This window comes from Paroedura picta, chromosome 3, assembly GCF_049243985.1.
Source record: "Paroedura picta isolate Pp20150507F chromosome 3, Ppicta_v3.0, whole genome shotgun sequence".
Lineage (NCBI taxonomy): Eukaryota > Metazoa > Chordata > Lepidosauria > Squamata > Gekkonidae > Paroedura > Paroedura picta.
The window spans coordinates 127,997,229-128,014,213 of NC_135371.1; the positions used below are offsets into that span (position 1 = coordinate 127,997,229).

At 45.0% G+C, this 16,985-nt stretch overlaps 1 protein-coding gene across 8 annotated transcripts in view; it reads right to left on the bottom strand.

The window, feature by feature from the left end:
- MGAT5B (alpha-1,6-mannosylglycoprotein 6-beta-N-acetylglucosaminyltransferase B) overlaps positions 1-16,985 on the bottom strand; it is a 280,817-nt gene that overhangs the window by 116,002 nt on the left and 147,830 nt on the right. For all 8 annotated transcript variants that reach the window (XM_077327653.1, XM_077327655.1, XM_077327659.1 and 5 more), the window contains one exon: positions 15,081-15,193. In XM_077327653.1, the coding sequence (XP_077183768.1) occupies positions 15,081-15,193 (113 nt within the window). The remainder of the gene's footprint in view (positions 1-15,080; positions 15,194-16,985) is intronic.

Sequence of the window (16,985 nt, forward strand, 5' to 3'; positions counted from 1 at the left end):
GGTGCTGTTTCAGTGCACAAAATGGCAGAGGAGAGAGGCAGGAGTCCTTCCTCCTTCCCTCAGTGGTGTTCTTAGCCTAAGCAGACTCTGCTTTATTTTTAAATAGCCATTCTTCACAGCTGCTGTGTGGCTGCGGGTTACCAAGTCGAGTTCCCAGTTCTTTAAAAAAGCTAACATCAAATTGGATTGTAAGCTAAAACTTAAGCAGAATCTTTTACTTTCTATTTCTTCCCAGCCCATTTGTCTGTAAACAGGGCTGGAAGAAATGAGGCTTTTACTAGCTCCACGGGGTACTGTACCAAGTTTAGCTCAGTAGATGGGGGTAGTTTCTGTGAAGCTGAAGGACTGCTCAGCTGCCTTGTTCCTAAAGTTTACATGTTTTCTTTGGGGATAGCTCAGGGATTGCACAGATTCCTCCAGTGCTAAGAATCAGGTGGGGCAGGCAGGTTATGGAGTGGTGATAAAGAGCATAATTGTTGTTGTTAGGTGCAAAGTCGTGTCCGACCCATCGCGACCCCATGGACAATGATCCTCCAGGCCTTCCGGAAAGAGCATAATTACAACCTCCTTATTGATCATACAGTTATCAGCAGTTGACAGAGAGTAGCATTAGGAGAGAGCTCAAACCGTCACCAACTGGCTTGCAGAGTCCCCAAGTGGGCAGTTTTCTCCCCAATACTATTCAACATCTTTATGCACCCTCTTGTTTAACTGGTATGGAAGTTTGGGCTGAGCTGCCAACAATATGCTGATGACATCCAGCCCTTCCTCCTGATGGATGGCCGCCCTGATTCGCCCTCAGAAACATTAGCCAGCTGCCTGGAAGTAGTCACGGGGTGGGTCAAGCAGAGTTGTCTGAAGCTGAGCTCTTCAAAGGCAGAGGTCCTGTGTCTGGGCAGGAAGAGTCCAAGAGAGGACGTGTGCCTCCCCAACCTGTATGGAGTGCACCACATCAGTGGCCCACTCTGCCAGGAACCTGGGGCTGATTCCTGATGCCTCCCTTTCAGTGGAGGCTCAGATCACGTCAGTAGCATGGCTGGCATTCTACCACTTCACCAAGCCAAACTACTAGTACCCTACTTGGTCCTGGAACACCTAGCCACAGTGATCCACATGATGGTCACCTCTAGACTAAACTTCTGCAATTCACTTTACACTGCCCTGCCCTTATCCTTGACCCAGAAACTACAACTGGTCCAGAACACAGCTGCCAGGATCCTCACAGCAACACATTGGAGGACCCACATGCAGCGCATTCTCCAACAGCTGCACTGGCTTCCGGTCAAATTCCAGATCAGACTTAAGGTTTTGGTTATCATCTTTAAGGCCATATGCAGTCTGGGCCCAGTATACCTAAGGGATTGCCTCTTTGCCTACACCCCTCAAAGAGCCTTACGCTCTACCACCTCCAACTCCCTGGTGGTCCCTGTCCCCAAGGAAGCCCGCTTGACCTCAACCAGTGTCAGAGCTTTCTCCATTCTGGCCCCCACCTGGTAGAATGAGCTCCCAGAGGAGATCAGGGCCCTGGCTGAACGTGAACAGTTCCACAGACCCTGCAAAAGGGAGCTCCTCCACCAGGCATTTGTTTGAGGTTGACCCGAACCACCGTTTCCCACTGCCCCCCCAAGCCTCCCTCCAACAATCATTACAGATCTGCCCAAACCACTGGGCCTCAGTACAAGTTAATTCATGTTTTAATATTCTACAGTTCTACAATCTTTATTATTATCATTATCTTGTTGTTACTGTTGTTACCACTATAAGCTCAGTTAATTGTATTGTTCCTGTTTCATGTAACCTGCCCTGAGCCTTTGGGGAGGGCAGTATATAAAGAAAACAAGCAAGCAAGCAAGCAAATAAATAAATAAATAAATAAGCTAAGGAATGATGTTTTGGCCAGACTAAAAGGTTACTTTAATTCTTATTTCTAATAGCTTGGTACAAGCGGGAATTTAGAAATAAGCTTGAAAGATGAGTCCTGACCTAGTGACCCTACCACATCAGAGCTATGAGATCAGGGCTCTAAAGCTGGTCTGGAGATTCTGAGAAAGGGACCAAGGGGACCTGCAGATGACTCTGAAGGATTAGGATTATTGTATTGGTTCAGGCCTCTGAGCCAACCTTATGAGGCTGATGTATAAAATTCTGAATAGCCCTCTGTTCTGCATACATGTTTGATGAATATGAGTGCCCTGTGATTTTTTATTTTTGCTATAGCTAAAATAAAGATTTTCCAGCCTGGCATGTTTTGTGGTAACTCATGCTAGGCAAGACCTCTGCTTGGCCTCAAAGCATATATGCGTGTTAAGATAGAATCAACTTTTGGAGGTTTTCACACATTTTCCTCTATTGTACCAATGATAACAGATAATACTTTGAAGCAATATACTGAAAAACAGAATTGTTTTTTACCAATAAGAAAAGCAAAAGTTAACATAAAATGATTACTGCCACTCAGCTTTCTTCTATGGTCTTATATTTTTTCGCTTCTTGGTACTTGAATGGCCCAGATTTTACTGCCCACATTTGACCATGCCTCGGGCCCATATCTAAAGAAGCATTTGAAAGCCTTCCCAATAAAACCTTTCAAATTGCAGCAGAAAATTGTGCAGGCAACCACTTAAGTGCAGAGCCATCTAGTGAAGCAAACAATGACAATACCAAAAAGCAGAAAGATCTTGTGGAGAATCTGAAACAGAAAATGGGAAGTGCAGGGCTGCATCTCTGAATGCAGGCCAACTGTAGTGCACAATTCAAGCAATGGATTAATCATACTTCCTGAGCTTCAAGGAAACAGAAAACCATTCAGCTTAGATGACGATGAAGCTCTTGTAGCTGCTTGCAAGTATTAACAAGCTTGCCTAGAAAGCCTAGGGCTTTCAAAGGGACACAAGAAGCATCCTACATGATCAGACCTATAGTTCTTGTGGTTCAGCATCCTGTTTTCCACCATGGCAAACCAGAAATCACAGAGAAGCCCTGAGGCTCAAGACTCCTCATTTGCTGTCTCCCAACAAGTGGCCTGGGGATGCACACAGCTGTTGTACAATGGCTAATAGCTACCCACTGATGGACATCCCCTGCAAAACTGTGTGTTTTAAAATAATCTAGGCAACTAACCCTTTGCTTATGAAGAAGAAGAGTTGGTTCTTATATGCTGCTTTTCTCTACCTGAAGGAGTCTCAAGGTGGCTTGCAATCGCCTTCCCTTTCCTCTCCCCACAACAGACACCCTGTGAGGTGGGTGAGGCTGAGAGAGCCCTGATATTGCTGCCCCATCAGAACAGCTTTATCACTGCTGTGGTGAGCCCAAGGTCACGCAGCTGACTGCATGTGAGGGAGCGCAGAATCAAACCCGGCTCCAAACCACTAACCACACTGCACTCCTAAACACCACAGCAAGCTGGCTCTCTTCCCGAAGCTGGTCCTTCATACCCACAGCAGTCCAAATCTTCATAAATCTTTCATTCATTGTCATACTGTTCACTATGGTTGACTGAATCCCTTTTGTTTTAACAAAAATAAATTTTTTAAGGAAGTTTATTCTTCCAAAATGCTCTAAAGTCACCCACGAGATTAGCCATTTAGCTAGACAAGAAGCTAGAGTAAGAAAAAGAAGTATCAGGGAATGGAACATATTGAGCCCCGATGGCCTTGGTGTTATATGCTAGGAGCATTGTAAAAAATAACAGATTTCTTGAATGGTGAAACAGGCATCTTAGGGCTGCCAGCTCTATCTGGAAAATACCTGAAAATTTTGTTAATGGAGCCCAGAGAAGGGGAAGTGTTGGGGAGGGGAAGAACTTCAGTGGGGTATAATGGCATAGAGTCCACTTTCCAAAGTGATCATTTTCTCCAGGTGAACTCATCTCTGTTGCCTGGATATCAGTTGTAACTCCTGGAGATCTTTAGCCACCACCTGTACATTGGTAAGGTCTCTTTACCTACCTGGAATTACATATACAGTAAAATGGTTGCAGTTTCTTACTGTGCACAAACAAATTACATGATTTTTGTTTCCTTTCAGGTGGTGCAAGGCTAAAATAGGCAGCTGCTTTCTTTCCTTGGGCAGCCTGCTCTGTGACACCAGGCAAACCAAATTTTGGATGGGTATCCATAATTCATTCATTGAGAAAGTGAAAAGACAGAAAACAGCAAGGTTGTAATTAACTATTTATAACATGATTTGAAAAAACAAATTGCTTAAACCTACGCAATTATTCATGTTCTTAATGTTAAATAAGGTATTTGCTAACTGACTTCATTGGAATAGGCTGCCTAAGGAGATGGTGAGCTTCCCCTCACTGGCAGTCTTCAAGCAAATGTTGGATACACACTTTTCTTGGATGCTTTAGGATGCTTAGGGCTGATCCTGCGTTGAGCAGGGGGTTGGACTAGATGGCCTGTATGGCCCCTTCCAACTCTATGATTCTGTGATTCTATGATTCTATGAAACTATAGTTGTAGATCAAAGAGAAACGTTAAAAAATTATACTAGAACAGAAAATGGACAATATATTATGGACTTCCTTGCACCTCTTCTGGTATCAGGGGAAAATGCCAAGCAAAAGCTGTTTGGAGTACTGAGCCACAGTGTTACCCAGACAGGAGGTCTCCTAATTTAGTTTGGGAAATTAGCTTTTAATTGGAGACTTAGCAAGAGGGGGTAACTTCAGGATCTCCATCAGTGTTTATGGCTGTCTTCGAGAAACCAGTCAGATGTTAACTGGAAATGTTCCTTATTAACAAGAATTAAAAGGGGCACAATAAACACATGACACACCTGAAAAAACACATACATGACTGACTAAGAAAATGAATGGTGAAAAAGGAGAGGATTTTTCGGAAAGATGTAATATTTACTTATCATGATGTAATGAGAGGCCCATGGATTTAGCAGGAAAATGGCCATGGAGGATGAAAGGAGGACCTACACACAAGTAGGGTATATGAGACGTCCAGAACACACATATAGACTAATCAGGGGTAGTCAACCTGTGGTCCTCCAGATGTTCATGGACTACAATTCCCATGAGCCCCTGCCAGCAAACACTGGCACGGGCTCATGGGAATTGTAGTCCATAGACATTTGGAGAACCACAGGTTGACTACCCCTGGACTAATGACCAGTGATCCTGTTATGGGGAAAATGTTCCTTGAGGCAATGATGACACGAAAGCTTCTAAAACAATGTGTTGATGAGATTTTCTGTGTTTGAGAATGATTTTGGGTGATATGTGAGGGGCTCAGAGAAAGGACCATGCTCTGGGATCCTTGATGGATCCCAGCAAAGAGACAACACCTGTAATTGTGTTATCTGAGGTGAATTCTAGGTGAGAAAGGTTTCTTGATGACCCTTGATTAAGGTGACCAAATTGTCCCACTTTTGGAGGGACATCTGGGGGTACCTGACAAATTGTACTTATGTTTAAATTAAAAATATATATACAATACTATTTTTTCGTTCTATGCAACTTTTTGTTGCTCCATATAGACCATATAAATCTGGTCACCTTACCCTTGATGACTGGAGGAAATACTATTAAAGTTGAGCAAGCTGTTAGGAATTGCTAATTTAGGTAGTTGAGTGTGAAAGAGGAGAAGTATTGGGAAATTGACAGATAATTGCTAATTCCTGGGAAGTCTATTGTTCTGAATTATTCATCTCCCTGGGGTGGGGAGGAACCCATTAGTGAGTCAGCCCCTGCATTCCCACAAGTTTTAAACTGATTGGCTAGGCATACCCTGGGGACTGAAATCTGGCTGGCATCCACATTTGTGTCCTACTTGGGACAGATAACGCATTTTACACTCAAGTCATAGCTGACATCTATTTTGCTGTCAATTTCAGCCAGGCAGTGTTCTGTAAATTAATATTTAATGTGATATTAAAGGAATGGTGTTTCTGGGTGTTTATAAACTACTCCTCAGCGTAAGAATGGGTCTGGCTACTAACAACAGCTGGAAGAAAGATGAGCAAGAATCACAATATTTGATACTTTGTGTCACAACATGAAAGTACAATGATGAAACTAGATGTGAAAGGCTTTCGCATCTGCCAAATTGATCAATGCAAAAAAATCCATTTGTGATTTCAAATATCACAAGAAGGTTTTTCAAGATATTAGTCAGCATTCTTGGCTTCCGATGTGATGCAAAATGGTAGCCAAGGTATCATGGTCTTGTGAGAGTCTGGCAATTAAATTTTTTTCCAATATTGTGACTTCCACATAGAAATGAAATTTTGTGGTTTCCCTGTTACTGGCGCAGCTGCAAATAGTGCAGCAGCAATGGGGCTTCCATGTGGCAGGTTTCCCAGCAGTTTTCCTGCCCCAATCTCCCCGAAGTAACCATCATTATATATATCATTATATCAATATATTGTTGTAATTAAAGGTGTAGAAAGTTCCCCCAATTCCCAGCTTTCATTTTTAAAAAAGTAACTCTCTAGCCCAGCCTTTTTCAGACTTTTAACCATGAAGAAGCTCTTGAAATATCTTATTATTTACATTTTAATTCCCCACCACTTTCGGAGACTGCTCGTGGCAGGTTACAACAGTCCATTAAAAACCCCAATAAAACCCCATTACAATTAAAAAATAGGACATAAAAATTACAACAAAAGAAGAAACATGGCAGTATAATCAACTATTCATCCCCCCATGAACATCCCAAAATGGGGAAGTGGCAAGAGGGAGCCATGACCTGATGCTAATAGATGCTCCTAGCATACTGCTGCCTTTATCGCTGGTGGGGCACCAGATCTTCCTCTCACACCATGGCCTCAACCATGAACCTGGTGGGAGAGTTCCATCTTGCAAGGCCTGCGGAACACTGAAAGCTCCCACAGGGCCCGCAGCTCTCCTGGGAGCTCATTCCACCAGGTGGGAGCCAGGACCAAAAAGGCCCTGGTCCTGGTCGAGGTCAGGTGAGCTTCTTTAGGGCAGGGAACAACCAACAAATCAGTACCCGCAGAGTGTAAGGCCCTGCAGGGGCATAGGTCAACAGATGGTCTCTCAGATATGTGGGTCCCAGGCCGCAAAGGGCCTTAAAGATCAAAACCAGAACCTTGAACCGAATCCGGGCTGCAACTGGCAATCAATGCAGCTGCCTCTGCACAGGCTGGATATAGGCCCTCCTGAAAAAATGTGTTTTTTCAGGTTTCAAGCAATCCCAGAACCAGGTCAGAAATGCAGCTGAGTCCACTAAGGCAGGGAATATGGGAAAGGCCAGGGAGCCCCTTGGGAGCTCTCATAGAGCCTCAAGGCTCCAGGAAGCCCTTGCTGGGAATCACTGCTCTAGCCCAAATCCTTGAGGATATATGCCTTTCCTCTTATAGTTACACAAAGCCAAAGACTAGAGATTTACTTCCCCCCCCCCCACACACACACACATTTTCAACTATACAGTCTGGACTCAGCCAGCTTTTCTTCTAGGGAAAAAAGGACAAAGGGGTCCACTTTGTCAGCCAAAAAGGCTATGCTGAGGATCAAAAACCATGTAGAATGTGAAACATTTAAAGGAAGAGAATGGGACAAGAATGAGTGAAAAATCTAGCTGGATCTAACCCGATGTACATAACATGCCAGCTACCAGATTCTTGACCATTATGTGGAAACATCCCACATAATGGCCGGAGCTATGGCAGGAGAGTCCAGGTGCCAGGACCGGGCTACTGCACTGCCTCTGCCGCTACCTCCTCCGCCCGTCCATGCTCTCCTGAGGGCAGGGGTGGGCTCAGAGGGCAGGCAGCAGCAGCACAGCGAACGGGGCTGGGCTGTGGGGCTCACCAGGTGCCACCACCCGATCTTCGAGGCTGCCTGCGCTCTGCTGAGGGCGGGATGGCCTTGGATGACAGGCAATGGCAGCGGGTGGGGAGGCCTGGAGCTGAGCCCTATTCGGCGCTATTGCTCATCCTCCGAGTCCGCCCATGCTCTCCAGGCAGTCTCGGGGTTCAGGCAGGAGCAGTGGTGGCAAATGGGGCTTGGTTCTGAGCCTGGCCAGCTGTTTCCAAGGCTGCCCGTGCTTTGCTGAGGGCAGGGCTGGCCTTGACGGACAAGCAGCAGCAATGGGTGGCGAGGCCCAGAGCCAAGCCCCATTCAGTTCATCCTCCTAGGCTGCCCATGCTCTTCTGAGGGCATAGGCAGCCTTGAAGGACAGGAGGCGTGGCGAGTGGGGCTTGGCCCTAAGCCTGGTCTGCTGCTGCTGCTGCTGCCCCCTCCCCACTTGTTTCCAAGGCTGCCTGAGCTCTGCTGAGGGCAGGAGGCAGCCCAGGACAACAAGCAGCGGCAGCAGGTGGAGAGGCCTGGAGCTGAGCCCTATTTGGCGCTATTGCTCATCTTCTGAGGCTGCCCGTGCTCTCCTGAGGGTGTGGGCAGTCTTGGAGGACAGGCAGCAGCAGTGTGGCAAACAGGGCTTAGCTCTGAGCCTGGCCAGCCACCTCTGCCGCTCGTTCTTCGAGGCCACCCACCTCTCCATCTACTGGCGTAACACAAGTTTCTCTGCATGAACTTCATTTCATGTTGATGTTTAGAGCCAACACAGGTTCTTGCTATAAACATTATACAACATACATAATATAATCTACAGTACAGCAGTGAAGAAAAAGTAAAACTGTAGACAAAAACGTACAGAAATATATTGGATCCAGCCTAAATGGGACTTTTCTCTATGTTCCCCCCATGTCCACTGACCCAGGAAAAGCAGTTTATCAGTGGCCTGCAATGGGAGGGGGAAGCAGAAGTTGTGCTCTGTCATAGGAAAATTTAGTCTGGATCCAACCCATAAAAAGAAATAAGCCATAAAAGTGCATGCTATGATAAATATTTGTTTGTCTTTAAGGTGCCATGTGATTCCTCTTTGCCTTTATTGGATGAAAGACTGATTTGTACTATATACTTGTACACATGTGTACTTGTAGTGATCTGCTTTTCCCTTTGAATTTATCTTTCAGTTTGTGGTGGGAATATCCCAGAGATTAATGGAGCAAGTTTAGTAGATTTTATTGACTGTATTAGCTCGTTCAGGCCTCAGCCATAAGCCTGGCAAAAGAGCGCTGTTTTATAGGTCCTGCAGAACTTAAATAGTTCTATCAGGGCCTGGATCTCAACTGGCAGCTCATTCCACCAAGTTCTCCTGGGGGGCATTCTTAAGGTTCTTCTGGAGATGTACTGGGATAGGCGGTCCGTTAGATATGCATATGACCTTAAGGTTAAAATCAAAACCTTAAACTTGATTTGGAAGTCAACCAACAACAAATGTAGCTGTTGAAGGGCAGGTCATATATGGGCCTGGTAAGGACCTGAGCAGCTGCATTCTATGCCAGCTGTAGTTTCCAAGTCAAGGCTAAGGGTAGGCCCACATAGAGTGAGTTACAGGAATCTAACCTGGCAATGACCATTGCAGGGATGACTGTGGCTAGGTTTGTTGGGGTCAAGTGGGGATCTTGAAGGAGAGAAAGGATGTGGCAAGTCTCACTTACACTGTCTTTTATTTTTGAAACTGTTAATTAAAGAATTTGCAGCTGCTTAGTCACCTGCCTTTAATGCCTTAATTGGTTGTATTTAAATAAACCTGCATAATACCGAAGTGTCACCCTTTTAAGATATCAATGGAAGTGAAACACTAGCTTTTGTAAGTTATCTTTATCTATTGGGGGGAAGGGGGATAAATCTGCAAATATTTTCCTTCATTTTTTTATTAGAGGAATTAAAATTACATGCTTGCCCTTAACTAGCATTCCGGTTCAGTGCAGACTGTGGCTTTTTTTTCTCTTTTACTTCTCTTTCACTTACAATTTTATTTTCTTAATACACCCAGTTCCCATGAAGAAAAGGACTCTGAAACCTTATATCTGTATAGCTTTCTGAATTGTCTAATTTTCACTTTGAATATTTACATTCATTCAACCCTTACAGATTTGTTGCGTGCCACATTCATTTCAGGAGCTTCTTTCTTGCTGAATTAAGCATTAACTGGAAACCTAACCAATTGAGTCTAACTAGGTAAGGTACAGGATGCCTTCTTGAAAGGAATAGTAAAGGTAAGAAAGAAATAGCCCTAAGGATAGTGTGATTCTGCACTGGAGTGATACGGGAAGTGCAAGATGTGCTGTCTCCTTGGCTCCAGGAGTGATTTCTTTCATGGATGCTCTCTGCCAGCCCTGCCTGCAGCTTCACAATAATATAGGATCAGCCACTAAATATTGGTGGTGGTGGGAATGAAGGGATGAGTCCAGGTGCTCCAGACTGGTTCTGAATCTGAACAGACGCAGTCCATCTGAGGGTTGAGAATGCTCCATTTTGACACTGACATCTCAATGCTTTATAACCTCTCTTAACTTGCCTGTTGTACTAAGGTAAGGGTAAAGGTATCCCCTGTGCAAGCACCGAGTCATGTCTGACCCTTGGGGTGACGCCCTCCAGCGTTTTCATGGCAGACTCAATACGGGGTGGTTTGCCAGTGCCTTCTCCAGTCATTACCGTTTACCCCCCAGCAAGCTGGGTACTTATTTTACCAACTTCGGAAGGATGGAAGGCTGAGTCAACCTTGAGCCGGCTGCTGGGATCAAACTCCCAGCCTCATGGACAAACAGCTTCAGACAGCATTTCTGCCGCTTATCACTCTGCACCACAAGAGGCTCTATTCCTGTTGTGCTAGTTCCCAGTAAATGGCTGCATGATGAATGTAAAACCAGGTGTTTGCTTGGGCACAGAAATGACAACTTGCCACACTGAGTAGAGGACATAATTTTAAGGATGTAGGATCTAACTGGGCAGTAAGGTTCTGTCAGAGCTATCCAAGAATCCTGTGACAACTGTTCATTTCTATAAAACCTGACAAAAACCAAAAGAGAGAGAGAGAAAAAAGATGCTTGCTATGAGAAATGCAGAATAGCAGAAACCATGGGGGATCCTGCTGTAGCTAAAAACATAAGTTAATTTAAGAAAGCTCAAAACTCATCCTGCCGCAGGAGAAAATGAGTGTTGCAAAGAGACAGAACAAAAGCTGGGAATGTGGGGCTTTAGAAGGAGAGGTTAGAGGGGCTACACAGGATTTGAGGCAAGGGCTTTTACTGGTGTCTGTTGGGAATTATTTTCTTCAGTGGATTAGTAGGAAACAAACACCTCATTGTTGCATGATTGAAGTGACTTCCTCGGTAATCCCCTGCTTAGCACATTAACCCAATGGGGAGGGGGGAGTGTTAGTCAATACAGCTGTACATGGAGATGTACTGAGATTAAAAGAACAAAGGCCTTTGCACTGGCGGGATGTACATCATGGGGATACATTCCCTCCCTGCATCGTGGTGTTGGGGCTGCTGCTGACTTGGGAGCTGGCCTTGCAGTTCTGACAGTTAGGGGCTTTCCGCACTGGGATCCTTATAGCAAATTGTTTGCTGAACGAAAAATCGCCATTTAAAATAGTGCAATTCGTCATTATGCATACCTGACTTTGTAGTGGAATCCAGTTGCGTTTCTATCGTTTCCCACAAGCTTCCGGTCTCAGCAAAAATCGCTAGAAAGGAAGCGCTATTGCCGAGCTCGTCCCGCCCCTGGCCGTCAAGCAGCCAATGGGCAGCCGTTAGCATGCTCCCAAACAGCCCCTTTCCCTTTAAGAAAGGTTTTTTTTTAACACACCCATTGCAACGAATCTGTGTTGATTCGTTGCAACGGAGAGACCCATCCAGCTGGCAGATGTGTTTGAGCTGTCGTTTCATCGTTGCCACGCTCCTCCCGAGTAAAAAAAAAATCCCCCCCCCCCTCACGGGCCCGATTTTCGGCCAAAAACAGTGTAAAAAATAAAGGGAAAATACATCAGCAAACGGGCTTCTCTGTGCTTAGTGACTAAACAGCTCTGGGGAGGGACTGAAGCCGGGGAAGCCTCTAAACAGAGGCTCGCTGGTGGGTTGAGCCCCGCTCGCTCGGAGAAAAAAAAAATGGCTGTCGCTTTGCCGGAAGATCAGAGGAGAGAGCCAGGGGGAGGGACTTTGTAGAAACCACAACAATGGTAACGCACAGAACTTTCCCGCTAGTGTTGCAGATTGGTTGCACGAGTGTAGCGCTTTCCGGAGGGTGAATCCACTTTTGGGGATTTCCCTGAAAGCGCTACAAGGAAGCGCTTTTTGCGGATCGGTTTCAGGTGTGTGGCAGATTGTCAACGACGTTGTGCATAATGGCAAATCAGTAGCGTTTTCAATTGGCAACCATTGTGCGATTTTGAAGGCGTGCGAAAAGCCCCTTAGTGTTACCGCTCTGTACTCTGCACTCTGTACAGGTCTCTGCTTCCCAAGTGCCCAAGAAACATTATCACTTCCTTGCCCAATAGAGTTGCATGAGACCAGCATGCAAGGGTTGTTGTTTTTGACACTACCTTAAAGGACTGAATATGCAATTTCCTGACAATGCAATTGAAGAAGAGTTGGTTCTTATATGCTGCTTTTCTCTACCCAAAGGAGTCTCAAAGTAGCGTACAATTACCTTTCCTTTCCTCTCCCCACAATGGACACCCTATGAAGTGGATGAGGTTGAGAGAGCCCCGATATTACTGCTCGGTCAGAACAGCTTTATCAGTGCTGTGGTGAGCCCAAGGACACCCAGCTGGTTGCATGTTACATTTTTTTTTTTTTAAATCAAGTGATAGGATGAATGGTAGTAAGACAAATTGACTTTTCTTGCAGTACTAATTATAATAGAAAACAGCAGTTGTGAAGGGAGGGTCCGCAGATGGTATCTGACCATTCCTTATAACTCAGAATGATCTATTTTTTTCTCCATGGGAGCTAATTGTTAAGAGGTAGTTCCCTTACCTGTATCATTCACATACACAGGGGCTGTGCATATAAACAATCCAGGTGACAAAAGCTGTGCAGGGGACCTTGTGATCCATCTTATAGTTACATGTATTCTTCGGAAGTCACCTTTAAAAAGTCACTTGTCACAGTGCAGCCCCGCATAGGGAAGAGGAAGGGAAATATGTTTGTAAGCAGTTTTGGGGCTCCTGAAAAGTGGGGAATAAAAAACAGCTCTTTGTCAACCACTGTGAGCCTGGAGGAAGGGCTTCCACCTTCCCTCCTGCACTGATTCCCTGGTGGAAATGGCCTCAGGGGGCTATTTTCCCCGAGCTCCTTTGGGAATGGGGGGAGTCTAAACTTTCCCTATCATCACACCCACTCCAAGCTCTCTCCCACTTTGCCCTGGATGTATTCAAATGCATTTGTCATTTGTGAGGGAAAGAAAGATGGCGAAGAAGCACTGGGAATAGGGGGAACAAGAGGTTGGGAATGTTCTAAGCTCCCAGCTCCCAATCACAAGCAGCTTTCCATCATCTGCACAGGACCCTGGACTGCTGTTGGACATGTCTGAACGCTTGGGTCCTTAGAGGTACACCTAGCCACTTCCTTCCATGCATTTTTGAGTCAAGATGCCCATGAAGCTGCTGCAAACACAATTTGCTGGTGGATTTGTGGCTCCATGTCAAGATTTACTGGAACTCATCTTGTTGAGCTGCAGTCCATGAAGGATACATCAAGCAGAGTGCAGTACAGAGGATGTGACTGGGTGTTGTTTTCATACCTTTGGCCTCAAAAACAGCAGATTTTTCACTTTCCCCCTTGACAAGACTGTAGAAGTCATGTTCTTACCGGCAGGGGGAAAACTTAAAAATATAGGCAGGCTGCCAAGGACAAGAAAGACATTGGTTTCTCCTGCACTCTCCCCCCCCCCCCCAGGTATTTTCAACAAAGCCTCTGCTTGTAATCTGAACTAGGTTTTTCACTCTGGACTTCTGGTGCAACTCACTTGACAAAACCTGTCCAGAAAAGGTGGACAGGTTTGGGTTTATTTAAAATAAATGTGCAGCCCTTTGCTGAAATGTTTCAGTGACAGAAAGTGACTGCATTGAAAAAAAGCAGTTATTTTCAATCAGGACATCGTCCTCTTGGCTCTGCCTTGTGAGCATGTATTTGTGTGTGTACTTGCCCGGTCTCCTCTCTCCGCCTCTCTCTGTAGCCTGAGAAAGCCATGATCATGTCTCCCTCTTGCATTATATGACAGCAGACATGCTATCAAAGCATGCTAATGGCGCTACTCTCATGTAAGATCCACCAGATCATCCCTTGGCCCTTCACTCTCCCCAGTTGCAAAACCCACTTTCCATTTTTTTGGTACATTATTTTGATGTTTTCAGTTTTAAATGTCAGGGGCCAGGTGACTGAGCAAATAAATGATCCTTTGTGCTTCAGAGTTGCTGTTTGAGGGCCTACTGCACTTTACACAAGAGTAAATGGGGCTACTCACACATAATGAAGATGGAGCAAACAAAGCTGCTCAAATGATTCAGTGTCTGTGGGGGGGGGGGGGAAACCCTACCCACAACAGAGGGAGCCCATGAGGGGCAGCCTGAACTGATTCCACCACTAGAAGCAGCACAACACATGCAAAAATGTGAAAGGCGGCCTCAGTCTAGAAAACCCCATTGCCTACTGCATCACTGTGTAGGATTAGCAGTCAGTTAAGAGAAAGATGCCTTTGCATCTATATCTATCCTAATCTAGCTAAGGGAATAGGGTGGCCTATGAGCAAGAAGGGAGTGTTTCCTCCCCGAATTTCCTTCAGTGATGTGCCTTATTGCTTCTCTGTTATATATTGCAAACACAGAGAATTTTCACCATGTTTCATAGCATGGATAATGGACATTAATACTACCAAGAATCTTATAACTGTAAATTTTTCAAGGAAGGGTTCCAGCTAGAGTTGCCACCTCTGGGTTGGAAATATCTGGAAATTTTGGGGGTGGGGCTAAAAGTGGCCAGGATTTGTGGTAAAGAGGGACCTCAATGGAGTCTAATGCTATGGAGTCCACCTTCCAAAGCAGCCATTTTCTCCAGGGGAACTGTCACCTGGAGACAAGCTATAAAACCAGGCGATCCTCACCTTTTCATTCTCCCACTTGGGGACTGGCGTCCCTGATCACAGCATTCAGCCACGAGACCAGGAGCAGTCTCTGTGGAACCAAGCCCTTCCAGTCATACGCTAACAAACATTCCCTCTCTTCTGTTTAAGAAGCTAATGGTAGTCTTACGTTTTCCATTGACTAGGCTGTTGCGCAGAATCTGATCCACCTTCATGGCGATGTCGGAGACATTCTGAGCAATGGCCTGGATCCTCTCCATCAAGCCAACTGCTGGGTGGAACCTGGAAAGTGAGTAAATAAGATAGCAAAGCTGTGATTCATTTTTATGAAGCATCTGGACTTGTCAGATAAGTGAAGAAGGCCCTCTATGTTGAAACAACAGTCCTTTGAAATTGCAAAAATGATTGCTAAAGGGAATGGCAAAGGCAGCCAGAGCGATGTTGTGGGAGAGAGGCTGATGGATCAGAACTCTGACAGTGTTTCATCAGAATGACTCCTGGCTGCGACAAGAGCCATCATTTGGAAGAGCAACAGACCCAGACCAACAGCAGTTTCCCAACAACACACAAATTTACACTGTCAGTTCATTCTTGCAGTTTGATAAACTGTTGATCTGCATTGCCCTTCCGAGCTCTTCCACATTAGACGCAAATCCTGTGTCTACCCACCTTGGAGCAAGTAGCTATCACTATAAGGGATGTTTCTCCTACTGGCTTGTTTTTAATGACTTGTTTTGTTTTATATTGGTAATTTATGGTGACTTTATGATGTTTTGGCTTGTAAGCCATCGCGAGCAGGACTCCGGAAAGGAAACCTAAATTTTTCCTAAATAAATATAAATTAGAAACCTCTTGTTTTCTAAAGGGTGAGAGTAAGCGGATGTGAACAATATCTCTCATTTAGAATAGATTATACCCCTCCTTTGTCTCAGTCATTCTGTCCATGTTGATCCATTGTCCAGCTGACTTGATGCTAGCCTGCAGTAATGCACTGCACATTGGGACTGCTCTTAAAGAAGCCTTAAGAACATCAGTTGCTATGGAAATTACAGTTCAATTACTATGTGAAATGCACATATTACACTTATTATGCAGTTGCTCCATTGCTTACCAAATAATTTCTGGGTTCAAGATGCTCGTTACCCAGAACCCCTTTAATGATCTAGGACCAACATATCTGCAGGAATGCCTCTCCCAATATGCTTGGCTGTGATCACTTCTGGGAAGAAATGCCCATCTTTATATTTGAAACAAGCAGTCTAATACTTTTTAAAAAGCAGAAAACCTGGGGGGGGGAGTCAGTCCAAATGCTCTCAAGATTTACCTCAGCTACTTCTTAAAAAAAACAAACCAAATAGGTCCAGCTAAACACAGTGGGATGCTCAGCCCTCCCCCCCCCCCAATTCTCCTAGAAGATAACAGAGATGTGGAGGAATGTAATACTAGAGAGGCTTCAAGAAGGAGATTCATGGAGATCTCCAGGAAATACTTCTTAGACCTGGCCTGACCTAGTCAATGGGTAGAAAAACAGATATGATAAAACTCCTTGCAGAAAGGAGAAGCTGTCTTTGGTGTAGTATCTATCCAAGCAGAGATCTCTCTTAACTGAGGTCTAGAAAAGTCAGTCATTGTTCATGTGCTTTCCTGAAGAGCTGAAGGAAACTTATAGATAACAGAACCTCTGCAGATTTGCAACTTCTGACGCTAAGGAGCCTGTCCCATATTTTAACATCTGAAAGAGCATGTATGGAGAAGGACAGAGGAACTGAGTTTTACCCATTTATTTTGTATTCCTCTGCTAGAGGTATGCTTATGAAAATTTTCTTTTTAAGAAATATTTTCTAACTTTGGATGCTGGCAGTGGTTCTCTGTACCACCATCTCACACACATTATCGTAAGAGGGATGCCAGGAGAAAGTCTGGCAGTTAGCAAGTGGCCATTCCTCCAGGCGCACACAAATTAGAGAACTGTCCCCATTGGGATCAGGTGCTAGACAGTGAGAGACACAGCGGCAAGGCCTCAAAACTTGGAAGGGAAGCTGGGAGTCCTCACTGTCACAGTGGGCAATTTCAT